The sequence below is a fragment of the Lactuca virosa genome, chromosome 7 (assembly GCF_052849685.1).
Source record: "Lactuca virosa cultivar CGN04683 chromosome 7, Lactuca_virosa_CGN04683_v6, whole genome shotgun sequence".
Lineage (NCBI taxonomy): Eukaryota > Viridiplantae > Streptophyta > Magnoliopsida > Asterales > Asteraceae > Lactuca > Lactuca virosa.
In genome coordinates this window covers 56157138-56177436 of record NC_136432.1, presented here as the reverse complement: position 1 = coordinate 56177436, position 20299 = coordinate 56157138, and the positions used below count along the sequence as shown (strand labels likewise).

The 20299-nt window shown below is 30.2% G+C and overlaps 2 protein-coding genes across 4 annotated transcripts; one reads left to right on the top strand and one right to left on the bottom strand.

Annotated features, from left to right (window-relative positions):
- Window positions 1–3024: 3024 nt before the first annotated feature.
- LOC145124472 (dammarenediol II synthase-like) lies at window positions 3025–18028 on the top strand. The gene is made up of 14 exons (XM_079059813.1): window positions 3025–3298; window positions 11419–11607; window positions 11919–12008; window positions 14000–14194; window positions 14427–14511; window positions 14787–14953; window positions 15057–15245; window positions 15835–16191; window positions 16269–16427; window positions 16508–16554; window positions 16642–16785; window positions 16978–17236; window positions 17627–17710; window positions 17782–18028. The coding sequence occupies exons 1-14, from the start codon at window positions 3098–3100 to the stop codon at window positions 17890–17892; spliced, it is 2277 nt and encodes a 758-aa protein (XP_078915939.1). The 5' UTR covers window positions 3025–3097; the 3' UTR covers window positions 17893–18028.
- Window positions 18029–18061: 33 nt separating this feature from the next.
- Window positions 18062–19261, bottom strand: LOC145124473 (cytomegalovirus UL139 protein). 3 transcript variants are annotated; one of them, XM_079059814.1, is made up of 4 exons: window positions 19147–19261; window positions 18883–19070; window positions 18650–18812; window positions 18062–18405 (listed from the first exon to the last, which is right to left on the bottom strand). In XM_079059814.1, exons 1-4 carry the CDS (start codon window positions 19222–19224, stop codon window positions 18199–18201), a joined length of 636 nt encoding a protein of 211 aa, XP_078915940.1. In that variant the 5' UTR covers window positions 19225–19261; the 3' UTR covers window positions 18062–18198. The 3 variants fall into 3 exon arrangements, with proteins under 3 accessions (XP_078915940.1, XP_078915942.1, XP_078915941.1); XM_079059816.1 differs by having other exon boundaries at window positions 18131–18373; XM_079059815.1 differs by lacking the exon at window positions 18062–18405 and having other exon boundaries at window positions 18532–18812.
- Between the last annotated feature and the right edge of the window lie 1038 nt (window positions 19262–20299).

The following is a 20299-nucleotide window of genomic DNA, read 5'->3' as shown; positions in this document are numbered from 1 at the left end:
TATTTGGTATTGAGATATTTGACATTGGGGGCCCTTTTTTCTTCTCTTCCGGGACCAATATATGTTTGGACCGGCCCTGTAATACAAATAAGCATAGTTTTATTAACAAAATATAAAACAAACTTGATGCACTCCAAGAAACGTAAACCATATTATACAATTGTACTCATTCACATTCATACAAAAAGTAAGAACAAAATTGACAGTTATTCTTTTATGTCACAAGAAAACACCAATATAAGAAAAATAATTGTAATGTTACAAATATCTTTTTAGACAACGATATAATAGTAGTAAGAACGTACATTTAGTATTCGATAAAATTTAATTGGGATGGTCGACAAGATAACCAAAATTTAATTTTGCCTTTAAAATTGGGGATGATTGATATTATGGAAAATTACTAAACTAGCCATTTTCACTAATTATTTTTTCAGTTTTTAGCCAAAATTAAGCCATTAGCTGGAAATAGCCCTTAAAACCGTAGATTTATGAATTACATATGGTCAACGCCCCTTTGACTACGGTCAAAGGGGTTTTGACTACAGTTTTAGTGGGCTGCCTACGGTTTGGTGGGTCGGCTACTGTTTCATGGCTCGTTTGCCTAGTATATATAAAGTTAAAAGTTTCATTTTTCTCATTTTGTGTGTGTTTTAAATCCATAATTCTCTTTTAATGAAGCCTTTAAAGAACAATCAGGTTTGTCTCCGAATCTAAAACTTTTTTTTGTTTATCTTGATTATTAGGGTATGGTAGTATATGCGTCTTTTTTTGGAAAAAAAGCAAAAAATAAAATGAAGTACAAGCGGTCAATGCACAAAACGTGCATTAAATACTTGCAAACAGTAGGTTTCATTTGCACCTACGGTTTTCGTAAAAAAAAAATAATTTTTTTTGTTTGTAGTTTGTATAAAACCTCATATATTATGCATTGTTGTGATTTTTGTTTAAAAAATACAAAAACCATAGGTTTGTTAAGAACCTACGGTGTACAAGCAGTCAATGCACAAAACGTGCATTGATTGTTTGTACACCATAGGTTCTTAACAAACCTACGGTTTTGGCATTTTTTTGTGTAATACTCGGAATGTATCACATATGATAGTTGGGATCTAACAAACTCTCATCTTCCATAGTGATAAAGCAATATGAAATACTCACTTGAACCCATAACATGATTTTTGAAAGAAAACAAGGTCAAAAACAATAACTTTCACTTTAAAATATATTCTCATTTTAATATATACTATGTACGAAATAATAATCAAAATTCATGAATCAGTACTCCACTTCTACCTAACAATAGTCAAAAATATCAAATAGTAGTTAAAAATAATTAAGACCGTAGGTTTTTGGTCAAAACCATAGACCATTTAAGATCTACGGTTTGGGAAGCCGTATAATATTGAAAGGATACCGTAGACCATAACATGATCTACAGTTTTGTTTCGAAAAATGAAAAAGAAAAATTATAGCAAAGCCGAAACCGTAGGCGAGATAGGTACGGTTTGGGGGGCTATTTTCGGCTAATCGCTTAATTTTGGCTAAAAACTGAAAAGTAATTAATGAAAATGACTAGTTTAGTAATTATCCTTGATATTACATGTTTAAATTCAATAAAAAAAAAGTTTGGTTTGGTCTAAATTTAATAATTCTATTATGTTATAGTTTGTTTATATAAAGGATTGAGCAGGCTCGCCAGCCTAATCAAAGTCATTGATTAAATCTCGGATACGCGCGTTTAACAAATGAACCCCAAATCAAGCTCGGTTTGGGTTCGTTCCTCTAGTTACCAAATTTTTGAATGAATCATTGATTTTGTACTTAAGTAGTGAACAAACTTGCAGAATTTTTTTTTAGCTTAAAGACAATTATGCAAAGACAATAAAGGTACAAAAGGTTAACGTGTTCTACTCCTATGCATTCTTTCATTTACGTACACATAAACTTTTTTTTTTTTAAAACGGCAAATCTAACTTACTCCTAATCTACACCTTAAATCCACATATGTCTGCGACAGGACTTGAACCTTCAACCTCAAGGAGGGAGTGCAACACCGGATACCGCTGGGCTAGAAGCACTTTGGTATGTACACATAAATATAAACGCTCTTAACATTTATGACTACCGCCCATTAGGTGAGTGGTGGCATTTTGTGATGAACAAGTGGTAGAAGTACAAACTATTTAAGTGGTCACGGAATGGCCAACGTTAAACTTGTCACACTCAAGTGGTGAAAGTAACCACATGTCATCATATCATGATACAATCTTAATCCGTCGACCATTTTAAGACATGAACAATTTAAGTTTGTTGGCATTTTGATGAGAGACACGTGATAATAGTTGAATGTACTACAATAATCTATATGTGTGAGTCGAGTGAGTATTGATAGAACCAATCGAACTGATAGCTACATTTCATTATCATTAATAGTTAATAAGTAGTAATAAGTTAATGGATAGAACTAGTGGACCCACATGTCTTGTCGTGACATAATCCCATTAATTCAACCGATTCGAGAAGGTAAATAAGTAATGTTTTGTTTATTACCTAAAATATTACATGTATTATGAAACAATTTGGGCATATGGGGATCAAAATATATACACATTCCCATTATTCGTTTATAATTTATTATATACAAAAGATTAGATTTTATTATATTTGTGTCAACCATATATGTGATGGCAAAGACGGACCAGTTTTTCCGATTCGAACCAATAATCGATTACGACCCGGTTCAATTGATTTGTTTCTTTCTTGTTTGTATCTAATCTTAAAGGGTGTTATTATATGTATCCCTCACTCATATAAATCGTCACATCATAGGGGTATATAAACATTATTACACTCACGTAGGGATACGATAAGCAACTTGGGGGGTAAATATTGAAATTCTCAAATTATAAATATGTTACTTATAAAAATTTAACCACTTTGCAATAATATAATATTTGTTTTCCTAAAAGGTCCACTATAAAGGAATGTCATTGGGTGCACGCTTTTTGAACAAGTACTTAGAAAATAAGTCTATATAAACCACATTTCATTTTATACCAACACATCATAACATCCCATATTTTAAAAAGAAACAATGTGGAAGTTGAAGATAGCAGAAGGAAATGATCATTATTTGTTTTCCACCAACAATTTTGTTGGCCGGCAAATTTGGGACTTTGACCCCGATGCTGGAACTCCGGTAGAGCGACAAGAAGTTGAAGATGCACGTCAGTATTTTAGAGACAGTCGAAGGGAAGGTGTTCATCCATGTGGCGATCTGCTTATGCGGATGCAGGTTAGTGTCAACTAGAAGGAGTAAATTAACTAAATTATATGAAAATACGTTAATATGGGTTATATTTTATTGTTAACAGATCAAATAAATAAGTTTTAAAAAGTTAACTAAAAACGAAATGGTGTAAAGGTTTTGAAGGTCACATATAACATTACCTGGTGTTTACAACATCTTAAATTAGTGTCTCTAAAAGAATTTTGCTCATTTTCGAACGGTGTAAACAAGTTTTGATTTGTAATGATACATGCGTTTTAATATCCTATTAATGATATGTGATGAATATGGTTTAGCATAACCATAATAATCAAGAACAAAACACAAAATACACAAGTTATATGAACAAACCACAAACTACACAAGTTATATGTCATTTTGAATAATCTCAATACATTTTATTAGATTTTCTTTAAAGTTTAATTTACGTTATGTAGGTCATATTATAACATACTCCACACATATTTCCCACTTAAAGTTGAAACACCAACCAATGTGTTTTGTTTGTCATTTTGTGTAGATTTAAGTGGTTAATATATTTGCTTAAAAACAATATAAATGCATTTCACATCTTTGTTTATTTTTATGAAAACTATGAACTATTTATTATATATTCGAGATTGGAAACCAAAAACAACTTTATATATATATATATATATATATATATATATATATATATATATATATATATATATATATATATATATATATATATATATATATATATATATATATATATATACACACACACACACACACACACACACACACACACACACACACACACACACACACACACACACACACAGGTTCTTTAGAGAACTTTATGATTTTCGAGAACTCGAAAAATCCTAATACGTCCAATATTTTTTTAAACCAATACCACCATTGGACTCCAAAAACTGCATTTAAGCCAGATCCAGGATCTAAACGCATAAACGCATAAGATTTGACAAACTTATTTTTTGAAATGTGAATATATGCACATCTGGATATGCATGAATGCAGATTTATATTATTTTAGTGTTTATTGACGTTTTCATGTTGCGACTCTCTTAAACGTTGGTATTAGAGTCTCATTGTTGTATTGGTTTTGATAAATGTTAAATGGAATAAGAGTGTCAAATCCCAAAAACACGATAAAATTTTTCATTTTTAAATTAAAAGAAACCATTGTTTTCGATCTCAAAACCATATCAAGTCAAGTGTCAAATATAAATATTTCACAAGATCAGAACATCATAAAATCTCCCAAAGTATATATTCGACGGATGTGTACGATCACGTCTTCGCCTTGCCACGATCATCTGAAGTACCTGAAACAATAAACTGAAACTGCAAGACAAAGCTTAGTGAGTTCCCCTAAAGTACCACCACACAACATAACATATACACCATTGCATGTTGGGTCCAATCAGTTATCGAACTGAAATACCCCCGACCCAATCAGTCATCGGATTGGAATGCCAATATACAACGGGTCCGCTCAGTCATCAGACTGGAATGCCCTCAGGTCCAATCAGTCATCGGACTGGAATACCCTTGGTATATTGGCTCACGCACATAGCAGTAAAGTCTCAACCCAAAACCATAACATGTCGACATATACATAACAGATAAACATATCACCAGTCAATAGACAAAAGGCAGATCAACGGATCACTAACGCGTAGCAACATCCTAATACCAGGACACAGATCTAACAGATCGCTACATGACAATAACATCCTATATACCAGGATACGTAATCTAGTGGGTCGGCATTGGTGCCTTCGACCCACAAGTACAGTGAGGAAAAACTCATCTCTCAATCAGAAAAGATAGCTGATCACACCACATCTCAGTGTACCAACTCTACGAGTCACCTATACAAAAAACAGTGACCTTGTCTCAAAATATTATCCAATTACCCAAAATACCATTCAGTCAAACTTGGTCAAACCCTGGTTAAAGGTCAAAGTCAACAAGTCAACTTAACCAGTCGACACGTCGTGGTTAGCTCCAGCCACGTCGTGGTGACTAGAGAGCAAAACAGTCACATGGTAGCCATCCACCACGCCGTGGTGACTGTCCAGACCAGCTTACTCTAATATGCTCTTAATCCATCAAACCATTCATTCAAACTTCACATAAGGCATTCTCTCATCCAATGCACCATAAAAATTGTTGCTTTATATACATGCATGTCCAATGTATGTCTTGAACTCAAACTAAGTCAAGATAGCACAAAAAGAGGGCAAAGATCACATGCAATAGTTTAAAACTCTAAGAAATTCCAGATCCAACACTCCTAACCCCAAAGGGACTCTGGGAATCCATAAAGTTGGCAACTTTATGGAATTCCAACACTCCAATAAGTCCCAACATGAAGAACAAGGCTTAAAAACCTAGATCTATGCACAAAGAACTAAAAAGCATGGAACTTGAAGGCTTACGGAAGTCTATAAGATGCACAACAAGAATATGAGAAGAGTTTTTTGTTGAATCCAATCCCAAATGTCACCTTCTTCTTCTTCTAATACCCAAAAATCAACACCAAAGGGTAAAAAGGCAAGTTGGAGGTCGGGGTTTGCTTGGAGGCTGAGAGAGGGTGATGGAGGGTGAGGGTGAGCAACCCTAACCATCACATTCCCTTAAATAGGGGCGCAAACCCTGTAGATTAGGATTTCTCATTTAACCACCACCATGGTGTGGTTATAGGCCACCATGTCGTGGTGGTCATTTAAAACCCGCGATACAAAATGCTCCACCACGTCGTGGCCACCTCAATGAAGGTTGATACACAAAAGTTGATTTATACATGGACTGAATGTTACAAGGAGTTCTTGATTTCTCGCAAATCTTTAAGTTCTCACTATATATATATATATATATATATATATATATATATATATATATATATATATATATATATATATATATATATATATATATAGAGAGAGAGAGAGAGAGAGAATTAAGGTCATTTGAGAACTAAAATATTCGAGAAAATTCAAAAAAAAAAGTCTATTCAAAAAAATATTTTGAGACATCTAATCATTTTTTGACTTTATAAGACATTAAGTCGCTTATTAAGTACTTAAATCGCTGGAAAAAAAACATTTTTTAGCATGCATGCACAAATAATCATCCTTTTTAGCGAATTAACTTCTTAACAAGCGTCTTAATGGCCTATAATAATAATAATAATAATAATAATAATAATATAAAATGTATCTAAGTATTTTTTTTATAGTTATCGAGTCTTCACGAATCTTTGAATTTTCAACGTATCTCAACCATATATAATGGTTGGGGACGTAATACTAGTAATTTATTTTGGAGATGAAAAAAAATATTCTAAAATGCAAAATAAATGGAAATTTTCAATATATATATATATATATATATATATATATATATATATATATATATATATATATATATATATATATATATATATATATATATATATATATATATATTCGTCACTTTTTAATTAAAAAAATTATCGTTCTTTTTGTACATTACATGAAAAAAAATAGAATTATTAAAACATTCTAATAAGCTAATACACATTACACTATAAATATTCAAATAAAATAGTTGTAATATTCTAATATTCAACTAAAGTTGTTAAAATATTATAGTAACCTACTATGATTATTAGAATATTAAATGTAAAACTTTGTTAGATTATTTTTCTATCTCTCTCTCTACACACACATATATATATATATATATATATATATATATATATATATATATATATATATATATATATATATATATATAAAGGGGATTTTTATTTTCTATTTTTTTGGATAAAAAAAATAATGAAAATAATATTTTAAAAAAATTGAAATTTTCCATAGTATATGCAATTTAGATTATTTTTTTTTTTTTAAATTTTGATCTTCAAAATGAGTGACTACGATTTGGTCTTTTATATATATATATATATATATATATATATATATATATATATATATATATATATATATATATATATATATATATATATATATAGGAGTTGGATCAAATGAGAACACCAAAAAGGTTGAGAACGCGAGAATAAAGTATATTCATTTGTGATTTCATGTATTCATTTGTGGAGAAATGATAAATTTTTACGCCTTTAATTCAATTGAAGAGAAAAAGCATATTCATGTTGATTGTGCGTAAAAATTTATCATTTCTCCACAAATGAATACATGTAATCACAAATGAATATACTTGTTCTCGCGTTATATATATATATATATATATATATATATATATATATATATATATATATATATATATATATATATATATATATATATATATATATATATATTAGAGATTTAATTATGTATCTTAAAAGTGTATAAGAAGGATGATATGAAGTCAAGACAAGAAACATAATTAATAAATTGTTTTAAGTATTTTAATACAAACTTTTATATATATAAAGGGGGTTTTTATTATTATTATTTTTTTGATAAAAAATGATGAAAATAATATTTAAAATATTTAAATTTTCCATTTTATATGCTTTTTAGATTTTTTTATGTATTTTGATTTTCGAAATGAGTGGCTACAAAAAGCTCATGGTCTGAAATGAACTTTTATATCCGCAGACAACCCTCTACGGATCTGGTGGTCATTTTACAAATTTCGAAATTTTATGGTTAAAATGTGAAAACACCCCTTATATATATATATATATATATATATATATATATATATATATATATATATATATATATATATATATATATATATATATATATATATAGAGAGAGAGAGAGAGAAAAATTTCATAAAATAACCATATCTTAAGGGGTGTTTTCACCTTTTAACCATAAAATTTCGAAATTTATAAAATGACCACTAGATCCGTAGAGGGTGCTCTGCAGATCGGTTTAACCTTCTAAGGATCTTAGCACACATCTGCGGAAATGATGTGGCAGCACTAAAGGACAAAATATTCTGGGGGTTTATAGGGTTCCCCAGAGGTGGCTCTACGGATCGCTTAATGGCTCTGAGGATCGGTTCTTGAGCAAAATGCCAAAATCAACAAGTCTATGTTTTTAATATTTTTTTTACTTAATAATCTCTTTTAATAATTTTTGTTACTTAATAATCATTTTTGCATATAAAATCAAAATAAAATAATAATAATAATAATAATAATTTCGCAGAGATAAACATCGATCCTCAGAGGGGGCTCTATGGATATGTTCTTGAGTCTAACACCTCTGGGGATCTGTTCTTCGCAGAAACGATACTTCCACGGCAAAAATCGGGCAAAATTTTAGGATTTACTAATCACTAAACTAGCATACACTCATACAAACTATCATACACCCTAACAACATATAATTAACTCAAAAACGGGCAATTACGTTTTCATACCTAAAAACCCTCGAAAAATTTTGTCATTTAGTGTTGCTATCTCATTTCCGCAAAGGTCTGCTAAGATCCTTAGAAGGTTAAACGGATCAGTAGAGCACTCTCTGTGGATCTGGTGGTCATTTTACAAATTTCGAAATTTTATGGTTAAATTGTGAAAACACCCCATAAGATATGGTTATTTCATATATATATATATATATATATATATATATATATATATATATATATATATATATATATGATGAGTAGATATTCAATTATGTGTCTTAAAAGTGTATACGATGGATGATTTGAAGTTAAAGAAAAGAAACATAACTTATAAATTGTTTTATGTCTTTTTATACAAAATTATATATATATATATATATATATATATATATATATATATATATATATATATATATATATATATATATATTTATATTTATATATATAAAAGGCTAAAGGGTATCATGACAACCTATTCACTAGTAAAGAGCATGTCATATTGTTAAGGTAGTCACTCCACAACATGTTTACAAGCCTTGGGGGTGTTGTTCACCGATGGAATCAGTTCTATTAATTATTAAATAATAAAATTATATTAAATCGACACTTTTGAGCTCGGTTGGAATCAGTTCTATTAATTATTAAATAATAAAATTATATTAAGTTGTAATAGAAATATGATTATGCTCGAGAAATCGATTCTGTTTGACTCGATTATGTAAATATAAAAGGTAAAAATGTAAGTATATTTAAGCTTAAATAAGATCGATAGCTTCACGACCCTATTTCGATACTCAAGCTCAACTCGATATTATACTCGAGTAGATCGAGTTTTACTCAACGGTTCAATTTTGAGTCGGTCTCAAATATCTTACGAGTTTGTTTGACTAAATTACACCTTAAACCTAAATAGCACCGGTCACTTAAGCTTTTATGGTCATATCAAAAGATTATGTTATCCAATTGTGTTGTCTACTTAAAATAGCTTTTGAAAAATTTTAGCTTTTTGATTTTAAGTAGTTTTGGCAACTTTAACTTTTGATTTTATATAAGATAATTTTATATCTTTGAAAATTTTATCATTATTTTTCCAAACATACAAATAAAAGTTACAACTTCCAGTCAGTTTTTTTCAAATTTGTTTTATATACTACGGATAATTATTATTTGAAAATTATAATTCAATATTACTTTTTTAACGGAAAATACAAATATGTACTAAACCATTCCTAAATTATTCCATCTTTGTCCACAGTATCCCTTTTAAAACATACAATCGATACGTGCTAAAAAATAAAATCGCTAAAAGTAAATACATGATAGACATCTTTGTTGTATTTTTAAATACACAGGTGGAAAATCATAAAGATTAATAATAATTTCATAAAGTTACGTAACAAAAATAGTTTACTGTTCGAAGTTGACCTATTGTTTAATTGTAAACGACGTTTATTAATTTACTAGTTGTGAAACTCATTTATTACATGGGTTTATTTATATATATATATATATATATATATATATATATATATATATATATATATATATATATATTAACCCATGTAATACATGAGTTTCACAACTAGTAAATTAATAAACGTCATATATATATATATATATATATATATATATATATATATATATATATATATATATATATAAGGTTAAAATATTTGAGAACTTTGAATTTATAATAAAATAAGAAAATAATGAATTATTATAATGAAAATGTTTTTTTATATTTTAAATTTAAACAAATAATTTAAATAAATAAACAAAAGAAATTAATGAGTTTTAATTTTGAGAATTTTGAAATTCAAATGTAATTTCATTAATAAAATTAATATCCATTTATTACTACATTTATTGTAATTATTACATTAAAACATTATATGAAATTTAATAAAATAGAAAAACTTATAAAATGACATGTGGAAAAAAATTAAATCAAAATAACTACAAAATGACATTTGACAAATTGAATGAAATGTGACAAGTGACAAAAGAAACATTCATTTATTAGAGTAGATTTAAACAAATAATTTAAATAAATAAACAAAAGAAATTAATGAGCTTTAATTTTGAGAATTTTGAAATTAAAAGGTAAGTTCATTAATAAAAGTGATATTCATTTATTACTACATTTATTGTAATTACTACATTAAAATATTATGTGGATTTAGTAAAATAGAAAAACTCATAAAATGACATGTGGAAAAAAATTAATTCAAAATAACCACAATATGATATTTGGCAAATTGAATGAAAATGTGACAAATGACAAAAGAAATCTCCATTTATTAGAATAGATGAAAATAGATACTCAACAAAAATTTATTGACACGTTCAATCTCACCAAACCCAACTAGCTTCATCCTATGTATTTTTCCATTAAATAATATGAAAAAAGACAAACAAATATAATATTTAATAAATATAACAAATTGTTTTCATAACTTGGGTATACAATTTATAAATTACACACAAAATAAAAAATTTCACTCAATTATTATTCTAAGGAACATAATGTCATAATCTATAAACCAAGATCTAACAAGGACTAAATTACCAAATATAAGAACTTTATATTTTAAATATTTTTTTTATTTGATTATAAATTATAATATAATAGGTACTCAAACTCTCATTTTAACAATGTTTATTTTACATGCAATTTGTCTTTTACAATTTATCTGCTAATTCGCACTCCATTTTAGTTGAAATATAAAAGTTATATAATAAACGGTAGTTTTATGCAGTTGATCAAGGAAAATGGAATCGATTTATTTAGCATACCGCCAAGAAGATTGGGAGAGAATCAAGAAGTAAATTATGATGCAGTGACAATCACAGTTAAAAAAGCGCTCCGATTAAACCGTGCAATTCAAGCAAAAGATGGTCATTGGCCTGCAGAAAATGCGGGTCCTATGTTTTTCACTCCTCCACTCGTAAGTTGATATTGTATAAATGATGTTTTAAAATGTTTGAAAAAAAATAACAGTACACCATGAAAATGGAACGAAAAAATAAATTGTCAAATTCATAAAAAGTTGGGATTTAATGAGGAAATTCTTGTTTCACTGTCTCAGATGTTTTATCGTGTTCTCTATTAAGTCGTCTTTCTATACTTGCTAAGTTCATAAATCAAAGAAGAAACAACACATAAAAGAAAGATACCCATAATACACCTACAAATGAGTAAAAATATGGGGTTAATTGTGTCAATTCACACCTTGTAATAAATATATTCAATGTGCAGCTTATTGCTATGTACATCAGTGGAGCCATAGATACACATTTAACCAAAGAACACAAGGCAGAAATGATACGTTATATCTACAACCACCAAGTAAGAATTGTTTCCATTCGTATATAAGAGAAGAAAAAAAACATAAATTGTCAACTCAAAGGGCTAAATGCAAAATAATAATAATAATAATAATAATAACAACATATTTTCATTTATTTATGCACTATAACATCCTACTTCATTTCTTTCTATTACAACAATGTATTGAAAAAAGAAAATATTGTGTATGCTTAGGAAAAAAATCTACCAAATTATAACATTACACTTTCAAAAAAAAAAATTCTTATCAAGACTACACAAAAATTCAATTTTAACACTGTGTTATTTTTTGTTTCAATTTAGGCTATGTTTGGCGTACTAGCTGAAAAGCTAGCTGTTAGCTGAAAAGCTAACTGATAGCTGAAAAGTTAGCTGTTAGATAAAAAGCTAGCTGGTAGCTGAAAAGCTAGCTGATAAAAAATAACGTTTGGTAAAACTAGCTGAAAAGCTAGCTGAAATATATAAAATTACATAAAAGGACATGTAGGAGTATGTGTTTCTATAATTAATTAAGGGGTGTATTTGGAAAATTTTAAAAAAGCTCCTAAAAAGCTAGTCTAAGTAGCTTTTCAAAAAGCTAGTTTAAAAGCTACTTTTTGGTTTACCAAACACGACAACATAAAAAAGCTCGAAAAATAAGCTAGCTTATCAGCTAGCTGTGGTGCGCCAAACATAGTCTTAGTCACTAAGTTTTCTAATTTTTGCAATATTGACATTTAACCGGTCAACCTAGTAGTTACCTGCTGATGTGGCACCGACGGAACATGATGACGTGGCACTTGGTGTCAAAACTGGAAAAAAAAAAAACTAAAATGTAGTGACTTTTCTGCAATTTGGTCTTATCATAAGAAAAATGAAATATCAACATACAACCGAGTAACCGGTTAGGTTTTTTATAACCTAAATAAAAATAAGTTTTCTGATCATTGGCATCTTAATTATGTTGTAATAGTAAAAGCCACATTCACAAACAGTTTCTTCAATTCTTTTTCAAATCGTTCTCTTCCACTAGAAAAGTATGTAAACATCCTAGATTAAGAGTAAGGTGTGTGAGTAAGGTGTGTGTCGCTGAAAGTTTTATCTTTTGTGAGTTGTTGAACGACCTCCACGATAACATATTTTCCCGTTTCCTTAGGTATTGCTTTTTGAGATTACCTAATTATTATAATGCAATCATCAATGCTCCAATCACAATTGGAGCGATGATGATTTCATTTAAATTTTCATGAATTTTCGAAAAGCGATGCCTATTGAAATGGGAAAAGTCGTAATCATGGAGGTCGTTCAACAGCATAAAAAAATATAATACTTTCAGCGACACACACCTTACTCGTGATCTAGCAATGTTTGCCTACTTTTCTAGTAAAAAGAATGGAAGAAACTTGGTTGGTGAATGTGGTTTTTACTGTTACAACATAATTAAGATGTCAACGATCAAAAAAGTTATTTTTATTTAGGGTATAAAAAACCTAATTGGTTACTCGGTTGTCGGCCGGCTGATGCTTCACTTTTTCATTTTTCTTATGATAAGACCAAATTGTACAAAAGTAACTACATTTTGGATAACTATCACAAAAGTCACTATATTTTAGTTTTTTTTTTTCATTTCTGACACCCAATGCCACATCATCATGTTACGTCAGCAACACGTTACCAACGAGTAATTGGGTTAACTGCTTAAGTTGTCAACATTGCAAAAATTATAAAACTTATGATGAAACACAATATAATGAAATGTAAAAATCAATCTTTTCTGAAAACTTAATGACTTTTGTGCAATTTAATTACCCTTGAAACATACCAATTTATATCACTGATAAATAGCTTTGTATTGGAATGATGTTTCTATAATTGGGTAGATTATCAAAAACTCAAAATTTAATGTCATAAAAAGAAATGAAGTAGGATGTGTAATAAACAAATAAATGAAAAAGGCGTTGCTATTTCTTGCATTTGCCCCTAAGTAAAACTTCAAATAATGATTTTGTTAGAATGAAGATGGAGGGTGGGGATTTTATATAGAAGGACACAGCACCATGATTGGATCTGCTTTAAGCTATGTAGCCCTACGGTTATTAGGAGAAGGACCCGATGATGGGAATGGTGCAGTGAGCCGAGCAAGGGAGTGGATACTCGAACATGGCGGTGCAATGTCGATTCCTTCTTGGGGCAAAACTTATCTATCGGTAAAAAAATTCACAAACTCACATCTTAATTTGAAACATGCATGTGCATGTGCCTTTATGTATGAGGCACATTGTGGCTCATACATGTATACATATTGTGAATGTCAAATATGTCTTGATACAATATCATATGTATCACACACTATGTGCCTGATACAACCTTGATACTTCATGCATCAGGCACGTTGTTGATACAGTATGTATCAACTAATTTTTGTACCTTCATGAGCAGGTGCTTGGGGTGTATGAATGGGATGGATGCAATCCACTTCCGCCAGAATTTTGGCTTTTCCCAGAAACTTTACCATATCATCCAGGTATATACATGTCCTTTTATATATATATATATATATATATATATATATATATATAGTCGCTGGATAAATTTTATTTAACGAACACCTAAAACTTGTGTATGGAAGAGTATAAAAGATACCAAACTTTGTACAATAGTAAAATTTATTTATTTCTAATCTTAATTTCGTGGGCTATTATCGTATTATGCAAATGAAATTGTGAACAAAGTATGTTGAATACAGAAGGAAAAATAAAAATTTAGTTGATCTGACTATTTTTGTTACTTGTGATGTAGCAAAAATGTGGTGTTATTGTCGGACAACTTATATGCCCATGTCATACTTGTATGGGAGAAAATTCCATGGTCCAATCACTGATCTTGTTTTGCAACTACGACAAGAAATTCATCCAATCCCATATCATAACATAAATTGGAATAAACAACGCCACAACTGTTGCAAGGTTCTTCTTACAATCATTTATTTTTATCAGCATGCTTATAAAGGGTAATAATAGTAGTTGTGTGAGATCTTGAAAAAATTTGTGTGATTTCAATTGGATGCAGGAAGATCTCTACTACCCTCATTCAACAGTTCAAGATTTGTTGTGGGATAGTCTTAACTACTTCAGCGAGCCACTTCTTAAGTATTGGCCTTTTAAGAAATTAAGAGAAAAAGGTCTCAAAAGAGCAGTTGAACTAATGCGATATAGTGCTGAAGAGAGTAGATATATCACCATCGGATGTGTTGAAAAGGTAATCAAGCTTTACGCATGAACCTAACTAAAAAGGTTGTACTGAGTTTGTCATGCATTGGACTGAGACTGAGATTGATGTCAATGGGACAAAAATAGCAACTTTTTGTACCACACGAAAAGGTATAACAAGGTGAGAGAGGAATTGCTCTCGATCACTCGCCTATGAAAAAGACATAAATGCCCTCATTGTCCTCATCATCCAAAATAGCCCTACAAAGTTTGTCCAGTCCACTCCTCTCTCATGTAACAAATGTAGCCTTAGGCTACATTTGTTACACGGGAAAATGCGAGAGTGGACCGGACTGGACAAGCTTTGTAGGGATATTTCGGATGATGAGGATGACAAGGGCATTTACGTCTTTTTCACAGTCGAGAGATCGAGAGTGATTCCCTCTCCCACCTTGTTCTATATTTTCGGATGGGACAAAAAATTGCAAATTTTGTCTCATTGACATCGGTCACGGTCCCGGTCCAATGCATACCAAACGCAGTACAACCTGTTCTGTCATGTCATGTGTAACAAACAGATCATAGTGGTAATCCTTTAATTTATTTATTTTATTATTTTATTTTTTTTTGGGATGCAGAGCTTGCAAATGATGTGTTGGTGGGCAGAGAATCCAAACGGGGATGAATTCAAGCATCATCTTGCTAGGGTTCCGGATTACTTATGGCTAGCAGAAGATGGAATGAAGATGCAAAGTTTCGGGAGCCAAGTATGGGATTGTACACTTGCAACTCAAGCAATAATCGCTAGTGATATGGTTGAAGAATATGGGGATTCCCTTAAAAAAGCCCATTTTTATATAAAAGAATCCCAAATTAAACAAAACCCATCTGGAGATTTTAGTAAAATGTGTCGACAGTTTACTAAAGGAGCATGGACTTTCTCTGACCAAGATCAAGGTTGGGTTGTCTCAGATTGCACAGCTGAAGCACTTAAGGTATTATTCTTTTTCTTTTACATATTCGGGAAATAATTATGCTTATTAAAAATTATAAAATTAAATTTTTTTTGTAGTGTCTTTTATTACTATCCCAAATGCCAGAGGAAATTTCAGGAGAAAAGGCTGATAATGAAAGATTATATGAGGCTGTTAATGTCCTTCTTTATTTACAAAGTCCTATAAGTGGAGGTTTTGCTATTTGGGAGCCACCTGTCCCTCAACCCTATTTACAGGTAAATTCAAAACTGAAAATGTCAACTTTTTAAATATAAAAATGTAAAATATCAATTTTTTACACCTACTTTTTCTTCAGATGTTGAATCCTTCAGAGATTTTTGCAGACATTGTTGTAGAGAAAGAGTAAGTCCCTTACGAATTATTAACATATGATTATTAATAATATATAATATAATATTATTTCTTATTTGGGTGATTTAATTTAATTAGGCATGTTGAGTGCACATCATCAATTATTCAAGCCCTTTTAGCCTTCAAAAGATTGCACCCAGGGCACAGGGAGAAAGAAATTGAAATTTCTGTGGCAAAAGCAGTTGGTTTTTTGGAGGAAAAACAATGGCATGATGGTTCATGGTAAGATAAATTCAAGAAATAGAAATTTACTTTCATTTATTTGTGTATTACTATTGTATTTACCACATTGTACTCTAAAAAAACCACCAATTTTAGCATGGTGTTTTCAAGTTTTTTTTCTTTATTACAACATTATACTTTGAGAAATCTATGTATTGTTTTGTATTTATGAAAATCTATGAAATTTGATAGGTATGGTTATTGGGGAATATGTTTCCTATATGGCACATTTTTTACAATAGGAGGCTTAATTTCAGCTGGAAAAACATATAACAACAGTGAATCAGTTCGTAAAGCAGTAAATTTTTTCCTTTCAACACAAAATGAAGAGGGTGGATGGGGAGAAAGCATAGAGTCTTGCCCTAGTGAAGTATACACACCATTGGATGGAAATCGAACAAATTTAGTTCAAACATCATGGGCTATGCTTGGCCTTATGTTATGTGGACAGGTATTTTTCATTATTTGTTGTTGTTGATTGAGTCAGATCTAACTGAGTCAGGGGTTGTTAATTGAGTCAGATCTAACTGAGTCAGACCAAACCCCAGAGGTTATAAGACCGAATCAGAGACTTCTAATTGTGGTAATAAACAGTCTGAGGGGTCGTTTGATAGTTGCTGACCGAGTTAGAACTTCTGACTGAGTCCAGACTGAAACCATGTTGTTTGATTATATCTCTACCTGACTGAAACCATGTTGTTTGATTATATCTCTGTCTGACCGAGTCAGATCCAGCCTCTTACCAGTCCCAGTAAAATGCATATCAAACAGACCCTAAGCTTATTCCAAGTATTAATTATTAATATTCATGGCTAATATATATTTATATTGATATTCGTAGGCTGAAAGAGATCCAACGCCCTTGCATAAAGCAGCAAAGATATTGATTAATGCACAAATGGATAATGGAGATTTTCCTCAACAGGTAACTTTTATATTTCCTATTTTACCCTTTTGGCCAATCATTTCTCTTAACATGTGACATGAACTTTGTAGGAGATTACTGGAGTCTACATGAAGAATTGCATGCTGCATTATGCAGAGTACAGGAACATTTTCCCACTTTGGGCACTTGGGGAATATCGCAAACGTGTTTGGGTCAATTAAAATCCATAAAATAAAGTGAAAAAATATATACAGATCATAAGCCGGATTCTATGTATATTAAACTCATGTGTCAATAAAATGACATAATCATAATTCATAAATGAATATAAATATATATGAACATTTTTTTGGTTTAGGCTCAGTTATCAATGCAATATAAAGTGCCTACAAGTTCATATTATTGTGTATAAGGAAGAAATATTGATCAATTAAAAAAAAAAAGTAATCTTTATACTTGCATACAATCGTTTGTTAGTTTTGATATTCGTCTATTCTATATCCATTGTTTTGAAAATATCCTATCTTTCAAGATTCCTCCATTCTTTTTTGTGAAATAAGCAAACTCTTTAGCTGCTTTTGCAACTGTGCCCTTGTGTTGTAATTAGAAGCCAAATTTCTATCTAAAGACGCTTTTGTAGCTTCAAGTTCAGATTTTCTCATTTCGGCTGCAGCTAAGTCAGGATTATTTGAGTACCCAGCGCTGTGTTGAAGTTGGATGAAACTCGATTGGAGCTGATAGAATGATCAATAGAATGCAAATAATTTTTAAAGTTCATTTATTCCTAATCCAGTTTGATTCTCAATTGGCATTCTAGAAATTGAAAAGATGAACGAAATGGAGAGGGTGATCAACTTGAGTTGTTTCAAAAATTCTTATATACAAATGCATAACATGGAACAACAGTTAATAAGAGAGCGAGAAAGAAAGATTGCATATGCGATAATGGAAAATTATGAACTGGTATAATGATCTTACCTCATTCACACAATTCCTCAATTCATCCACACGCATTTGGGATTCAGTAGCAAAAACCTCAGTTCGAGCCCTAAAGTTGTCAATCTCACGAGCTTTCAACGCATAATACTTGTCCTTTTCCTTATCTAACCCTTCCAGATTTTCCACTTCACTTTTCAAAAGCCTAATTTGAGGACAAAACTGTCAGCAGTACGAAACAGAGAAGATAAAAACGGGAATTCGATGATAGGAACCTGAATTGCTGGATTTGATTAAGATAGATTGAATCAAGGCGATCGAGTTGGGATTTGAGGGAAGAAATGATGAATTGTTGCGAGGCAATTTTGTGATCGAGCTTGAAGCACCTCTGTTCAATGTATCTGATACCAGAAAGCTTCGAAGCTAGAGCTTGAGATTTATTTTGCTGGAGTTCTTTCTCGGCCTACCAATGATCTCGATCAAATATTTGCAGCATAGAATGTGATTCTGGTTGTGTGATAGCATTTAAGGAATGATACCTGCAAAAGAGAGAGGCGTTGGTTTCTGGTTTCCTCCATTTGATAAAGTCTCTCTTCGAATGTAGATGAAAGCGCCATTGTCGAGTAACATAATCACAAGAGAAGAGATTCATAAGTTTTGTTCTGGATATATATATATATATATATATATATATATATATATATATATATATATATATATATATATATATATATATATATATATATATATATATATAAAATAAATTGGTCCATTTGCGATATTTGTTTCTGCCATAGCTAAAATAGAATTTTGAAAATCTATATGTCTTTTATCTCTTAATATTAAGAGAACAGGAGCATCAACACCAATTCTAAAAAGAGGTTTGATAGCAATTTGAACAAGACCTAAATGAAGAAATTTATATTTTTGTTTATGTTCAAAAATAGATCTTGATGATAACAAATTTATATTTTGTTGGTCTTGACCAATGGATAGGGTTTGTTCAGTCATTTTAATTGAGTAACTTTGAAAATAATCAAAAGTCCTTATTCTATAAATTGTATTTATATTTGTTTTAGGTATAGTCCAATCATTTAAATTTTGTTCTATATTATCAATAGTTTCTTCAATAGAGTTTATATGGTTATCATCATAATCTTGTTCTTTATTCATGATATTTTTACCAGTATCATATTTTTTAGATAATATGCGTGAAAATCTACTCATATTTGATTAATTTTAGTTTAAAGATTTTATAAGAAAACTTACTTGTTCTATTTAGGATGAACAGAGAGGGCATCAGCCCAACGATGATTGTGGTCCGGCTCCGCGACTTACCATACTTGCACGTCTTACGCTAATCCAACCAATCACTGGTCTGGTCTCTGTATCATTCTTAACAAAACTCATAATTTTCTTAAAATTCTTCAAACAAAAATTAACCAAATAACAAACAGAAATATCATACATAACTATCAAAAATAGAACCTAGGCTCTGATACCATTCTTTGCGGAACAAATTAACAAGTAGTTTCAGATATTTTTTGATGATAAAAATCATACATTAGTTTATAAAACTGTTTTCTATCTTTGCTTATAAACTTATGATTACTGATTAGAACTTGTAAAGCTTTTAATTGATTACAATAATAATGACGATTAGCTTGTATCTTTGAATCAGACATGATGAAT